Here is a 16094-nt window from a genome sequence, read left to right on the forward strand (position 1 = left end):
GACTTAACTAACATGTTTGCTCCACGTCTTGTATGGTTGGCTGTTCATTTTGTCTCCTTATTTATTAAGAAAATATTTTAATTCAATTAAAAAACACAAAATAAGAAATTACAAAGAGTTATTGAATTTTAATAATATCTAACTTTAAGTAATTACAGGATTTATCTCAACAGAAGAAATGTTTTCTGACATCTCAAATTTCAACTAGGGGGTGTTTGAGATTTACTTATTTTAGCCTACTTGTTACTTATAATTTATTGGAAAGTTAAAAAAGGTATTTGTGATTACTTGTTATGTAAGAGGAAAAGTTGTTTAGTCACAAACTTGTGTCTTATAAGTCATAACTTAGTGGGAGAACCAGTTCTTATTTCCTTGGGGGACGACATCGGGACTTAACACAATTTTAAGGGGAGTGATCAGGATTTTCACATACAAATAACACTAAAAAAATTTTAAGTTACGCCCTCCCCCCCCCCCCCAACACACACACACACACAACCACCTATATCACAGCGAACCTTTTGAAATTATATATATTTTTAATGAAATTATATCTATATATTTTTAAAAAAATATGTATTCTTAATGTTTAAACCCAATTACTCAACTAATTTAAGGCCCAAAGTTTTTTTCGTTTTCGACCCAAGAAAAAATTCACGATTTTCAGCGACGGCCCTAAGGGACAACTTTGTTGATTAGTGGCAAATGGTCATCATATCAAGTAAGTACTAATTGGTAGCAACTTTGTTGTCTATAGTAGCAAGTCATTGCTTATTGGCAACAACTTTGTCGCCATTCTTTGAACTAATTTTGGTACAAATTCTTTTCATAAATGCATATTTTTTAAATGCATATTTTTTCATGTTTTCTGGATTAATATTTCAAGAGTATCATCGAAATATTTCAACATGAATATGATCTCATCACGATTCATAAGAAATATATAGTTCCCACAAATTCTAAACTCATATATAAGAACGTACAATATTGAATAATAATAATAATAATAACAAGGAAAATTGGTTTTCATTGGTCCCAACTATTTTATTTTTGCCGACGGTGGTCCCAACTATCATTTTGGCTGGCAACGGTCCCAACTTTCACATACGTTGAATCCACCAGTCCGCGACTAACGGAGTACTAACTCCGTTATGTCAATGCTGACGTGTCCATCCAACTTTTCAAAAAAATATTACGTGACAGCCAACGTTGATATTATGTCTGTTCATGTAGATTATACTTAAGCCCTAATCTCTCTCCCAACTTTCATTCACTCTCAAGCCCTAATTCTCAAAATCCCCAAATTGATCACACCTCAATAAGCATTCTCTTAGATTATACGAGCTTCATCCGCCGGGTACTCCTAAACCCATTCTCCATCAGCTCAGCCTCTGTCATCGCATCCACCTCAATTGAACCCAAATCAGTGATAATTGTGATCGGTTTGGTTCAGTTGTTGATTATGGATCCGTGGTTAAGCACGAGGCTCCGGGGTTGTTGTCGGATGCTGCAGAGACTAGAAGGAGTGGTTTTGATGGGCGTTTGGTGATGAGGAAGATGCGAAGAGGGATTTGGGATGTGGGTTTGGTGTATTGGTAGTGTGTGAGGTCAGGTGAGTGGGGGGTTGTTGATATGGTGAAGTTCAGAGAGTAAGCCATTGATGGTGGTTCGTGGAAGAACAGTAGAGAGTTGAAGAAGACAATGAGGAGGTTGAGTACTGCTTGTTGTTGGAGAGGTTGAGTTTGACAAGTAGGCAGCCATGTCTATTGTTTTTGACAAGTTGGATGGACACGTCAGCATTGACATAACGGAGTTAGTACTCCGTTAGTCTCGGACTGGTGGATTCAACGTATGTGAAAGTTGGGACCGTTGCCAGCCAAAATGATAGTTGGGACCATCGCCGGCAAAAATAAAATAGTTGGGACCAATAAAAACCAATTTTCCTAATAACAATAATAACCTATAAAACATAATTTAAGTGTACGTATAACACGCTTTCAAGACGGAGTAGTGGGACAAAAAAGAGAGAGAAAGTCGACACACAAATATAACTATAAAGGAAATAATTTAACTATAGATAAGTGTTTGGATCAAATACAAATGACTTTTATCATAAGAAGTGTACAAATAATTATAATAATTATGTTAACACCAGAGTAATTATTAAACTATGACTTTTGAACTAGAGTAATTATTATTACACTATATTATTTTTCATAACATAATTACTCTAGTTCAAAACTGTGATTACTCTAGTTAGAGCATTATCATCCCATTCCACATCCTTATCTCTATAATTACACTAAAAAACACTGCATTTCTCTCTCCTGTTCAATTAAATAATATTTTTTATACCTTTATCATTACAGTTTTCTCTCTCCTCTACTCACAACCAATCCAACAAATATTAAAAAATAAATAGGGGCAAACAATGTTCCCCAAATTTACAAAAAATCACTAAATTTTTCTCTCCACCCTGTAATTTACACTCACAATGTAACATCCTACTTTCAGTTATTATAATAAAAAAATAAATTTCATTATTTCATAGTGGGTCGTTATCGGTTTAGATAAATAGAATACGAGTTGGGCCAGTGCTGGGTAAATGAATATGGGTTATGGACTTGGGTTAGGAAAGAAAGAAGGAAAGACCATGGGCTTAAGCCCATGATCCATAAATATATAAACCCTTAATATCCATTTAATCCTCATTCACACATATTTCATACACCACCCAAAACACACACTTAAGATTTCTCTCTAGTTCTTCCTTATCTCTATCCGAAATCAAGAAGGAAACCGAGCACCGATCCGAGGTAACGATAGTTTAATATTGTATGAGCTTAACCCGTTAGATAAAGTTGCGAAACAACGAGCCGACACCGTTAAACCGTTTAAATCACGAGATCCGGGTGGAATCGGGTATAAACCGAACCTATGATGAGCTTAGGGATCACCCTAGCTCAGATCTGGATCGAACGGGGCGAAAAACGGTGAAAAACGAGTTAAGAATCGTTTTTCCGGTGAGTTCGCGTTTTTCCGGCGGCTTTCCGGCAATGACGGCGCCGGAAAGGCGGCGCCGGAAAAGTAATACGAGGTTAAGGGTATGTCAGAGAATGTTCTGACATTCCCTGACCTAACCCTAGTTCGCTAACGGGAATTTAGCGAATTAAGGGTGATTCGTTAAGTAGATTCGTTGAGGAAAGATAATGAACTAGCCTTAGTTCGTGTCCTGATTCGTTAAGGAAAAGATAACGAACTAGCCTTAGTTCGTGTCCTGATTCGTTAAGTAGATTCGCTGAGGAAAGATAACGAACTAGCCTTAGTTCGTGTCCTGGTTCGTTAAGGAAAAGATAACGAATTAACCCCCCCCCCCCAATTTCGTTATAGCCATTCGTTAAAGGAGATAACGAATTAGAAGGTCCAATTCGTTACTTGAACTGATTCGCTATGTGGACTGGTTCGTACAAGGACGGATTCGTCAGAGGTCCAGTTCGTTAGAGGGTTCAGTTCGTTACAAATGACCAGTTCGCTAAGATAAGTCAATTCGTTAAAGACTGAATAACGAACTAGAAAGTTTAATAAAATGACAGAACAGTCCCTGGACTTAGAAAAAGAATGAATTAATTACAATTCATCCCTTGAACTTTTAAGTAACATATTATTCAATGATTCAAAATGCTAATGGAAAATGTGTTAAGACAGTTAATGGAAATAAAATTTTTCCAGCTCGACCCCAGCCAGGGGCTCTGCCCCTTGGACCCTGCTAGGGGCTGCCGCCCCTAGACCCCGCTGCCAGGGGCGTTGCCCCCGGACCCCCGTTCGTTGTGGGTTATATAAAGATAGATATACAACATGAGTAGTAGTAGTTAATTGATACATGTAAATATTATACAGTTAGCCGTGCACAGCTCAAGAAGGGAATAACGATTAACGGAGAGCGTAACAGGATTCAGGTGAGTTTCTAGCCCCATTTATGTGTTATGTTTTCGGGGCTGTGTGCATACTCAATATGTTTGTTAATACGCTTATCCTAAGAGGTAAGTGTATGTCTTATGTGAATAATGTGAAATGTATGAATGATTGCTTGATGGTACGTGAACGATCTTCGGATATTGCACGTACTGTCGGGTTGTAACGCTATGTATGAGGTAAGTATGATATGTATGCTTATATGTATGAACGTGATAAAGTTAATAAAAGAAGGAAATGACGGCTGTATGGTTGTATGGTTACGAAAAGGGTACCGAGCCCTAATAATGCTCGAGGTATGATGTATGGTTGTATGGTAACGAAGAGGGAATCGAACCCTACTAATATTCGAGAACTAGGGAACCGAACCCTACTAATATTCGAGGAAAGAGGGTACCGAGCCCTAATAATACTCGAGGAAGGAGGGTACCGAGCCCTAATAATACTCGAGGAAGGAGGGTACCGAGCCCTAATAATACTCGAGGAATGTAGGGCGTAATGCTCTTTATAACGTAAGATATGAAAGTAAGTTAATACAAAAGAAAGTATGAATGAAAGAATATAAGTTTATGTGTATTGTATAATGTATGATTAACTAGAACTCACTCAGCGTAGCTGACTTTTAGTATGCACGCAGGTGAGTAGGATGAGGCAGCTCGCTTGAGGAGACACGTGGCATTGAATAAGAGGCTGGCATCGGAAGACTCAAGACGTTTAAGTTTAATGTTTTGTTTATTTTGAAAGACAATATGACGTTTTAAGACAAGATGTGTTTTGTTATGAAATGTTTTATGAAAGCTTTTATATTCCGCGAATTTTTTTAATTAACTCTGATATTTAGAACTGCGTTTATGAGTAAATCCAACAGGAAAGTAGGGCTACCGGTAACGGGGCCTTACACACAACCACTCAAAATCTCACCCTATAATTTACATACTCTCCTCACATAACTTTAGGGAATGTGATGTGAATGCTCTTATTTGTATGTTTAGTATGTTAATTTTATTTGTACCGTATCTCACCCCATATAGATAATTACAATAATCAAACTAATATATATATATATATATATATATATATATATATATATAGGGATATATATTAATTACTTCTAACATCATACTTTCTTGCATTTTGCTTCTTCCTTTGATTTTCTTGTTCTAACATCTCACCTTCTGTCTCTATATATATGCATGTGTGTGTACATATAATGGATATATGTATACTTTACTAAAACTTGGTAAAACAATATAGCAATGGAGATTATGCAAACCACATGTAGTTCTGGTTTTGCTGGTAAACCGCCTTGGGTTTTTAAGGGCAGGCAAGTCTAATACTAATATTCATTATGTTCTTTTAAAAAAAAATTTGAACAATTAATATGCATTAATATTTCTACCAATATATAGTTACTTTCCTATAATAAATAATATATAACTTGTGGGTTTGATTCCCAATTTTAATAACTTCTACTATCCTTGCACTATAAGTCCTAACGAGTAACAAAATATATAAGTTTAATTTTTAAACGATATTAACGTTATAACAATAATATTAAAAAAATATAGTAATAAAATCTAATACAAAAATAGCTATCGACTAACTGATGATTCGTGAAACTCTCCTTGCAGTGCCCTGTACCAGTTTCATCTAGTGAAGGCAGATATTGCTAGAGCTATCATTCCTAAAGAGTTCAGATTAGTTGAAACTTTTGGGTATTATTTTATTTATTTATTTTTTCCAAATTAAAAATCATTTTAAATACAAAAATGCAATTAAAATGATTTTTGTATTAAAAATGCATTTAAAATGATTTTTGTATTTTAATATTGTTTTAATATGAATACACGCGCGCGTACACACAAATTGCAGGTATACTCTAGGAGGGTTTTTTCTTGCAAACTATAATGAGAGCCCATTTGGACCCTTCGATGAGGTTAACCAATTTCTTCTTTTAACTGTCAAATTATCCAACTTAATCTATAACTAATTAAAAAGGTCTATCATGTTTTATTCAGCTTGTGACGATTGCAGGATTCGTTCGTAACCCGCCTATGCCAACGTCTCATGCGTAAGTTAATCTTCACTTAATCACCAATAATCAATGTGTTTTAACCACTTGACTCAAACTTAAATAATTGGTTATGTATACATCATTAAGTTATGTTGTTTGCATGTGTTTTAGATGGGCAGCAAGTGTTTATGTCAACAATGATAATGCGTGCACGCATGGAAGAAAGGTACTTAAACGTGTGATCAACCCGAATTCTTTATATTTTAAACGACTGTTAGCATTCCAACGATTGATTTAAACACATGTAAATATTCTCAGGAATTCGGTCTTCCAAGTCAAGTTGCCACCTTTTCAAAGGCGGACCAGATGATTCACATAGCTGAAGTTGACGGTCCTATGACAACGAGCCTCTATGATAATCGACATGGATCTCCTAGTACGTTGATTGACATCTTACTTAAGTTGATTTTTACTAGTATTGTTTATGTAATATGATCATGCTAATATTATAGTTTTGAAGATGAATCCATTGAAGTGGATGGCTTTGGGCCCGACGATTAAGATGTCACTTCCGAGCTATAGGTAAACTTCTTGTTTTTCTTCGGTTTCTTACCTTCTGCACGTCTTAATAGCCGATCAGTTATATAATTATCATATCTAGAAGGTATTCAAGTGTAATATTATTCTGTTTATTTTTTATAGGAGTTTATTGAATATAATACTACACTTGAATACCTTCTCGATATGATAGTTATATAACTAGTCAAGTACTTGGCAAACAAGAAGACTTAGTGTTTTTTTGTTGCTTCGAAATTGTAGTGGCCGCACAGAGCATAGACCTCAGCTTCTAAAGTACAGTTGCCAGATTGAGTGCAGGTTTGTATTATACTGCAACGGGTACATATAAGTGTAGTCAACCCAAAACTCATGTTACTAGACTACAGGCTCGAAAAGTATTCAAAATCAACTTGTATTATTTTACGAATTAGCCTTTGTACATATTTTGACCAGACATTCGACTGACTCGTTTTTGAGAACCCTAAACATTTGTCTTACAATGTGCAGGGTGAAACCTACATCGCCGGCAAGAGTCTCAGGGCCACTCGGCCAGATTAATGCCGAAACTGAGTCGAATGGAAAGAAACGAGAAATGAGCATGTCGGTGATGCTTTCAAAACCGATATTTGCACTCGAGTTATCTGCTTAAAAATGGAGGTTCAACCTCCTGTTGTAGTTTCACATAACTCCTTGGAATTAAAACAGGATTAAATAATTAACTTTTTACATTTTGTATTTTTTTTCCACTTACTGTTTCAAAAAATAAAAGTATAATTAAACATGGTTGTAGTAGCATCAATCATTGTATGAAGTTTATGAACATATATATCAACTCAAATACATAACCCTCTTCTTACTATTTTATGACATATATAAAATTGTCAAATTTAAGAACATAACATACATATTAAACTGCGGTGTTAAACGACTGAAAACCGTGCAGTCAACTCATAAAGTGGAAAACGTGTCGGGGATCAACTTACTTGTCTTGATGCTTCCCAAAGGCGCTGCTCGATGCCCATTTTTCTTAGCTCCATTAACCCTTGCTCAACTGCAAAGTCATTTAGTCACGCGTCATCATTTTTTCATTAAAATTTCTATAATTAATTAATAAAATGTTAATGGTAAATGCTTATCGGGAAATACCATCAACAGCATCATGTGAATTTGGTGAATGTGCGCTTCGGCTAATCCAAAATACAAGTCGTTCCTTTGCGGTTTCTTCCTCAATACCAAGTCTTTTTGCTCTACTCCAAAAATAAGTAAGCCATGCCTGTGATAACATTCAAATCAATAATTAAAAAAGAAAATAAAATGAAAAAAGAAAACAAAACGAGACAGAGAAAAGGTCTGGATATGCCTGTAAGCGAACCGAACAATCTGCAAACAGTTCAGTTTTTGAACCGTTACGTTCATTTTTGTCCGTTAGTTTACGTTTGTTTTAAGTTGATTAATATATTCATTTAAAACTTTAGGCCAACACATTGTTCTTCATGTTACTTTCAACTGGTTATAGCTGTTCGTTTGTCTATGGTCGGTTATGTTTGTTGTGAATCGTGCATTTATACCATCAGCGAACGAACATAAACGAACACAAACATGTTCATTTTTTAACAAACGAACATAAACAAGAAAACACCATTCGTTTAGTTGTCTGTGTTCGATCGTTTGTTCATTTAAAGTTAAACGAACAAACACGAACATGCTCAGTTCGAGTTCGTTCGGCTCGTTTACAGGCCTAGGTGTGGAGTTAAAAACCAGAACTCATATCCCTACTGGCAATAATAATACCTCTTTGAAAAGAACATCTTCAGACTCCTCTGGGCTCAATTCTGCAACAAATACATATATCATAAATTTCTACATATATGTAAATGTGTATATGTATTTAACGTGAACAGTATCAAAATAAATGCAACTTACCGAATGCTTCCATAAACTTCGGGTCACCTGAAAACTTAACATCTGCATATACCAAAATTCATTAGATATTGATAAGAATCAATACACATATAGAGTAAAAACTTCACAATCATAAATGTAAATGTGTATATGTATTTAACTTGCATTTGTGTTATAACAATTTACCTGACAAACTATGTCGGGCCAGGTTCGTACGCCTCAATTGGGCCAGTGCCTGCACGATCCCTTCTTCAACCTGTAAAAAAACATTAAGAAATTTACATGGATGGTCCCTGTGGTTGGTCCAATGTTGGATTTAGTCCCTGAAGTTTAAAAGTTATGAGAATAGTCCCCACTCACCTTTAAGCATGCAAGTTCTTTTAAACCCATTTCAACTGTAAGCATGCTCTCGATATTCCCTTCGCTTGTTAAATCATTCAAGTCCTGCACAAGCTTGCTCCTCTTTTCCTGATTCTGATCACCTGTTCAATTATTGGCCGTTATGAATCAAACGATTTGCGTTGCGTTTTTATCTAAAATGAGTTAAATGGTCAAAATAAAGAGTTAGCTTAAAGGGAACGAGTCAAATGAGTTGAAACTTGAAAGTCAACCAAAGTCCAATTCTAATGTACTAAAAAGTGTGTGCGGGCCAACCTATCCTGACCCGGCCCTTTTTGACCCGTTACCCAACCTGCCCATTATTTAAAAGAATTTACTAGCCTTGTTTCCAGCATTCTTCTTTTGCCTTCTGCCCAGATGAAACCACAACTTCGAAGGGAAGAGGTGCTAAAGATGACCAATATTCATGTTTAGACACGGCCACATCAGCACAAATACCTAGAAAACAAATTGCAAATCAACGTCAAAACAAAACGGAAAGGAAAATGTTAATACAAAACAATTGTGTTGTATTGACCTACCATGGCGTACAGCAAGACCCCAGTAGCGTGCAAGCCAACACCGTTTAAGTACTACTTCCTCCTACAATATTGGAATATATATGTATAATGGTAAACAAAAATAACGGAAAGATAGGATGACTTTAAAATTGCATACCATTTCACTTTGAGTTAAAACCATTCTCTGTGTCATCGAGTGAAAAGCTTTAACTTCAGACTCGATTCCTTGAAGTTGGTCAACAACAGATGCAGCCTCTTCTTTTGCTTTCTGTTTAGTATAAAAAGTGGTAATCAAACTACATATATAAACAGCATAGATGAACTCTAGCGGTGAAAAATGAGTTGGTTGAGTAGTGGTTGTTGTACTGAAAGAGACAAACATATAAAGGATAGTCTATCATAGTATCATGTACAAGTATATACTATTAAACATGTGTACTTTGTACACAATTATTTTTATTATAAATAAAAACCTACTTTCCAGTGATGGTTTTTTTGTCTATGAAGTCCACATTTAAACTCACACAATGACACACGTAGATTGTTTAGTTGTATGTTGATAATATATGTTTAAATGTCATGCATATACTACTATACCACAATTCACAAGATCAGAATAGTGGCAAGAATGATTCACCTTGACTTCTGCCCGGAGTGAGGAAACTTCTTCGTTTACTCCATCTTTGGCTTTTTTGGCCTCTTTAAGTGCAGCCTATCACAAAGTAGAAGTATTTATGTCTTCTAGATAAATCAATAACAAGAAGCAAATATATTTGACTGTTGGAAGCCAATGGCTTTTAACTAAAAAGGCATGAAGACTCAACTCTTCTGGAACAAAGAATGAGGAAACAAAGTACCAAAATAATAGTCATTTAATAATTTAAGCAACCTCTCTTTGGCGCAATGCAGCTTCCTTCCTGCAACACATTAGAAATTCAAAAGTTAGGCATGAAATATATTTTGAAAAAGGCAACAAGAAATGAAATTAAAATAAAAAAATTAACCTGCTTAACAATTTTGCTTCCAAAGATATTCCTTCGCCAAGAGAAGCGACCTAAATGATAATAAACTTTAATGAGTACTTATGTTAACACGATAAACATATACACCTACACACGTACACATGTTGAACATACAAAAGCAATTATAGAATATGATTGTCAGGAAATAAGGTGTCTTTTTATACTGCCACTCCTTTTTCAGTTTTGTACAATTTTAGACACCAATGTACAAGAGATGATAAAAAGTATATGACCTGCTTCTCAAGCTCCTTAACCCTTTTCTCTGCATCTTGACAACTTTCTTCAGCAGACCTAAGCTGCAGCAGTAGATTGATTAATGAAGATTATATAAACCAAGGATACCACAATTATGAAAGTATATGCATAGATTACAAATTCACCTTCTCAAGGGCATTCTCATTCTCTTCTTGTAGCATATCAAGCTGAATGAAATTGCAAAAGTTAAAAACACATCATATTTTTACATCTCTAACATGTAACACTCGAGACATTTTTACATACTTCATCACGAAGCGCAGAAGCCCCTTTCCCATCTGCAAGTTTCAAGTTATTTTCTCCCAGTTCCATCGGAAATCTGCAATTTATGCCAAAATACAAACAGGTCACATGATTTATACTGAAAGACAAAAGCCATGAAGATCCTAATTTTTAACTGATACAACCTTTTGGTTGGCTGTTTCTTGGTTGGAGGGTCAATTGGAGGAACAGCCATTGTGGTTCTCAAAGATGTTTTGCTTGGTGGCAACATGCTATTTGATTTAGATGGCACTCCAGATAATGCAGATGTAATACGGGATGGCTGAGTTTCTTCTGATCTGGTCCTAGCTAGCTAACCAAAACAAAACATGCAGTATTCAGTTTGTTATGCTTATTAATCAAGCAGTATAACATTCCAAATTCCAACTGGCTGACCTATAATATTAACTTGAAGATCACATTATTTGTAGCATAGGCTGTTAGATTCATCTAACAGATTCCAATTCAGCACTAATTACACAACAATTGCAGCATATTATTCACTAATATTAACTTACAGGTCACATTATTTGTAGCATAGACTGTTATATTCATCTCATAGATTCCAATTTATCACTAATTACAGTACAATCACTCACAAATATTAACTTACAGGTCACATTATTTGTAGCATAGACTTTTAGATTCATCTAATTGATTCCAATTCAACACTAATAAAAAAATAAAATCTCATCATATTATATTATGATATTTTATTATTCACTAATTATTTAACAAATGAATGCAGCTGATAGTTCTAGTGCAACAAACACTAAATCAGTCAACTAGAAGCTAAAATCAACATGAAAATTTAAGTATCATCACCATAGGTAAAGAGATCCAACGATCTTATCATCTATTAGTAACAGATGGAACAGAAGGCCTAGCTAGCTAACCAGACCAAAACACAGTATTGCTTGTTACTCAAGCATGATAACATTCCAATTTCCACCAGGCTAAAAATTGACTTAATATTAACTTAAACATCACACTATGTGTAGCATACTAATATTAACTTAAACATCACATTATCTGTAGGCTACAGATAGTGTGATGTTTAAGTTAATATATATTCCAATTCAACACTAATTAAACAACAATCACATCACATTATTCACTGGTTGTATAAGAAATGAATACAGCTGATAACTCTAGGGCAGCAAACACTAAATCAGTCCACTAAAACCAAAAATCAACATAAAAAATCAAATAAAGCGACCATAGGTAAAGGAATTCAACACTAATTAAACAACAATCACATCATAATATTCACTAATTATGTAACAATCGAATGCAGCTGATAACTCCAGGGAAGCAATCACTAAATCAGTCAACTAGAAGCTAAAATCAACATAAAAAATCAAGTAACTTAAACATCACACTATCTGGCTAAAATGTGACCTAATATTAACTTAAACATCACACTATCTGTAGCATACACTGTCAATTTCATCTAACAGATTCCAATTCAACACTAATTAAACAATCACATCATATTATAACATTATTCACTAATATTCACTAATTCTGTAACAAATGCAGAGTAGATCCAGCAATCTTCTTACTATTACTATTATTATTATTATTATCATTATTATTATAATTAACAGACGTAACCAACGGCCTAGTAACCGCTGCCACACCGACACCGGCACTGGCGGCATTGGCAGTTGCAGTTCTGTTAGCATTAATCGAATCAAAAATCCAGATCATCGTCATCACAGCATATTATTAACTAATTACATAACAAACGCACACAGCTAATAATAACTCTATGTCAACAATCACTAAATCAGTCAGTCAACTACAACCTAAATTCAACACATATAACAACTTAAACTTACTGTAGGCAAAGTAGATCCAGCAATCTTATTACTATTACATTACTATTATCATTATTATTACTATAATTAACATACATAACCGACAGCCTAGTAACCACCGCCGCACCGGCACCGGCAGCATTGGCAGTTGTAGTTCTATTAGCATTAATCGGAGGCCTAAATCGGTCAATATTATTCACTAATTATATAACAAAACTAATACAGCTAATAATACACTAAATCAGTCAACTATTCATAAAATTAAGCTTACCGTAGGCAAAGTAGATCCAGTAATCTTATTATTATTATTATTATTATTATTATTAACCGGCGGTCTCCGGTGACTCGCCGGTGGCGCAAACCGAAACTCCAAATCCTCATCCTCCTCATCATCGTCGTTGTCAATGTGAGTCGGCTTAGCCGCCATGACCTGAGCGAGCCGCTGAGCCGCGGCTTTCGCGGCTACATTTTGATTCCGCTTGATGTTTGAGATGCCGGAGTTTGAAGACGAGCGGTTGTGGTGATACCCTGCCGGAGAGGTGGTGGTGGTTGGTTCGGTGGTCCATTTGCGAGTGTAGATTGGACTTGATGTACGGTTGTTGGTGTCCATTGGGCGTAAGGTAGTGGAGAGTAGTGTGTGAGTGCTAACTAGATCTACGGTGGGGTGTAGTGTGGTGAAACTGTGAAAGAGACATGAGATAGGGGCAGGAAGTAATTATCATACCATATCTGATTTGCATTTGAAAAAAAATGTCCAAAACTGTCCGCTGCTAACTGTTTGCGTGGTGCTGTTCGGTGCAGTTTTCCTCTAAAATCAAACTGAAAACCAAAATTTCGGTTTTTGGAGTTTTTGAAACCGTTCGGTTTCGGTTTTTCGATTTTCGTTTTGGTTTTTTTATTTTTTTGTCATTTTAGCTTGAAAATTTTAGGGTGAAAAAAAGTTTGACAAAATATATTGGAGTTACATATTTATTAAATTCTTATAAATTACTTAATATAAAATATTAAAAAAACAAAAATTTAGGAATTCGGTTCGGTTTTTATGGTTTTTATTATGCAAAACCAAAAACCGAACCGTTAGTGCGGTTTTTACAAAAACATAAAACCAAACCACCGGGTTTTTTTTGTTCGGTTTTTTCGGTTTGGATTTTTCGGTTTTTTCGGTTTCGGATCGGGTTTTTTGGTTTATTGCACACCCCTACTGTCTGCGATACCCGAGTAAGTATAGGTGTACAAAACGGTTTATGGTCGGTTTCGGTTCAGGTTGAAACCAGTTTCTTGATCAGGTTACAATTGGTTTTGGTTCGGGTTTCAATCGGTTTCGGTTCGGGTTTTGACCGTTTGTTGCCCAGTTTTGGTCGGTTTCGGTTTGGTTAACCGGTTTTTGTGGAGAAAATTACAAATCGGTTCCGAATATATGGTGTTAAACCGGTTAAATTTTGGTTCGATTAACCGGTTTTTTTACCCATCTCTACGAGTAAGCCTCCTTGAGACGGAATGTTAACTATTCATAATGATTTTTACGCTCATATCACCCTCATCTAATAACACCATCAAGAAGGAAATTCACCACTATGCGAAAACCCTCTCAAGTCAAGTTTCGGATATGAGCCCATAAGATTTAAAACTTGACTATCGCTCCTGCTATTGGACCAGAAGACGATTTCATTAGCAAGAAGCTTGAGGTAAAACAAACGAAGACAAAAGGAAATAACTTCAAATTTGCTCTATGTTTGACCCAAAAAAAAAGATGCTTTTTTATATTCTTCGTCATGTATTGAAATGCATTTCGAATAGTTGTCCCGAACAGTCTGTGATACCCGAGTAAGCCTTCTTGAGGCGTAATGTCAATCATTCCTAATGATTTTGACGATGCGGGTCTGACTCACTCGGAATCCCATAAATAAGAAAATCGGAAACCACGTTGAGTCAGGTTTCGAACCTGAGACCGTAAGATTAACATGAAGCGAGAAGCTTGAGGTCAAGCAAGCAAAGACGAATGGAAATAACGAATAATAACAAATGTTACATCAAAATGAAACAGAATTAACTAAACATCTGTTATTTCTTTAATTATGTTTGATTAAAAAAAATAAAGAGGTTGCTTTTATATTTTATTTTCCACCAAATTACCCAGCATGTTGTTGCTTTTGTATTCACTTTTGTTGTTATAAGTTAATATTACAATGAATTTACGTTAGTATCAAGAGCCATTAGCTAAAAAATAATTCATGTCCATAATTTAATCGAGACACTACAAAAATATGTCATTCTCGTGATCATTATAGATTTGCACTTTATTTTGCTTACAAAAAGTGTACGTTTTCTCATATCACTCATGCTTATTCTTTAAAATAGACCCGGTAAAATGTAAATCTATAAATATTATGCATAATTATTACGCGAGAGGTTTTTTTATTGCAATAAAAAGTGAATGTTATTGGTTATATTATTGCATTTCTTAGAGGTGACTTGTATTATATATACTAGATAAAGAGCAAATGGCGGTGCCGTAGAACTTTTCGTTGTTTATTTATGTTACTTTTAAATACAGCTACTTTGCAATATGTTAACAAAAATTAATCTATCATAGTGGCTCTTCTATGTTATGCATTGATTCTTTCACATGCACATGTTGCATGCTCGAATCCTGCTGCTTCAATGTTTTCTTTCTTTTTTATTCATATGTTGCCTAAATTTTTTTATTTTTTTTTAGTTTTTCATTTTGCAAATAAAAATTCTTGTAATTACTTTGCATGTACTTTATTTACTTTCATAACTTTTGCAATATAATGTTTCAAATTTCAAAGTTATCATTATGACAAGCTTATATTTACGGTATTATAAGCCATACGAGTGTAGTTATCTTATCGATATTGTGACGAACCAAACTGATTCCGACCTTTTAACATCGATTCGACACCGTTTATCGAAACTGATAACGGTATTCGTTTTTATAGTTTTTTATCAATGTAAAATACATGTCAATATCGTTTTGGGCGTATCACAAATTTAGCTATGGGTTCTCTCTTTTGGTTGGTATAATGAGTACGATAACTAAATTACAGTTGTAGCTCCGCACAACGCGCGGGTTTCGTCAGCCAGTATAGATAATTATTGATTTGTCGGTGCCACATATTTAGTATGTAAACATTAGTTTGACTTTAAATACAGATATTTCAATCCAACGAACAAACTTGATAAGTGGTGTGATGGCAAACTTATAATTGGTGTGTTAGTGTGGTGTCTAACATCACAGGTTCGAATCACAATTCAGGATAGATGCTTGCTTTTTTTACTTTTATATAAGTTTTAATTTTGTTTTCTCAGTTTTTTTTTAAATTTCGGTACCGTAATTAACGTAGCCGAAACCGACCAAATTCTCTTG

The 16094-nt window shown here is 35.0% G+C and overlaps 1 protein-coding gene and 1 pseudogene across 2 annotated transcripts; one reads left to right on the plus strand and one right to left on the minus strand.

Moving 5' to 3' along the window:
- The first annotated feature begins 5097 nt into the window (after positions 1 to 5097).
- On the plus strand, positions 5098 to 7347 carry LOC143564941 (protein NEOXANTHIN-DEFICIENT 1-like; annotated as a pseudogene). Its single transcript, XR_013140967.1, has 9 exons — positions 5098 to 5296; positions 5604 to 5687; positions 5845 to 5908; positions 5991 to 6043; positions 6158 to 6212; positions 6305 to 6422; positions 6499 to 6568; positions 6806 to 6862; positions 7052 to 7347. The product of XR_013140967.1 is annotated as a protein NEOXANTHIN-DEFICIENT 1-like (transcript).
- Positions 7348 to 7371: 24 nt separating this feature from the next.
- On the minus strand, positions 7372 to 13368 carry LOC143564939 (coiled-coil domain-containing protein SCD2-like). Its single transcript, XM_077052075.1, has 17 exons — positions 12978 to 13368; positions 11030 to 11196; positions 10869 to 10941; positions 10748 to 10789; positions 10601 to 10663; positions 10350 to 10399; positions 10235 to 10262; positions 9983 to 10057; positions 9503 to 9613; positions 9367 to 9427; positions 9167 to 9283; positions 8807 to 8928; positions 8633 to 8702; positions 8468 to 8509; positions 8336 to 8376; positions 7691 to 7817; positions 7372 to 7595 (listed from the first exon to the last, which is right to left on the minus strand). The coding sequence occupies exons 1-17, from the start codon at positions 13314 to 13316 to the stop codon at positions 7519 to 7521; spliced, it is 1605 nt and encodes a 534-aa protein (XP_076908190.1). The 5' UTR covers positions 13317 to 13368; the 3' UTR covers positions 7372 to 7518.
- Between the last annotated feature and the right edge of the window lie 2726 nt (positions 13369 to 16094).

Source organism: Bidens hawaiensis, unplaced genomic scaffold (assembly GCF_021521415.1).
Source record: "Bidens hawaiensis isolate Kalapana, Puna unplaced genomic scaffold, B.hawaiensis_p1.1 tig00022178_1, whole genome shotgun sequence".
NCBI lineage: Eukaryota > Viridiplantae > Streptophyta > Magnoliopsida > Asterales > Asteraceae > Bidens > Bidens hawaiensis.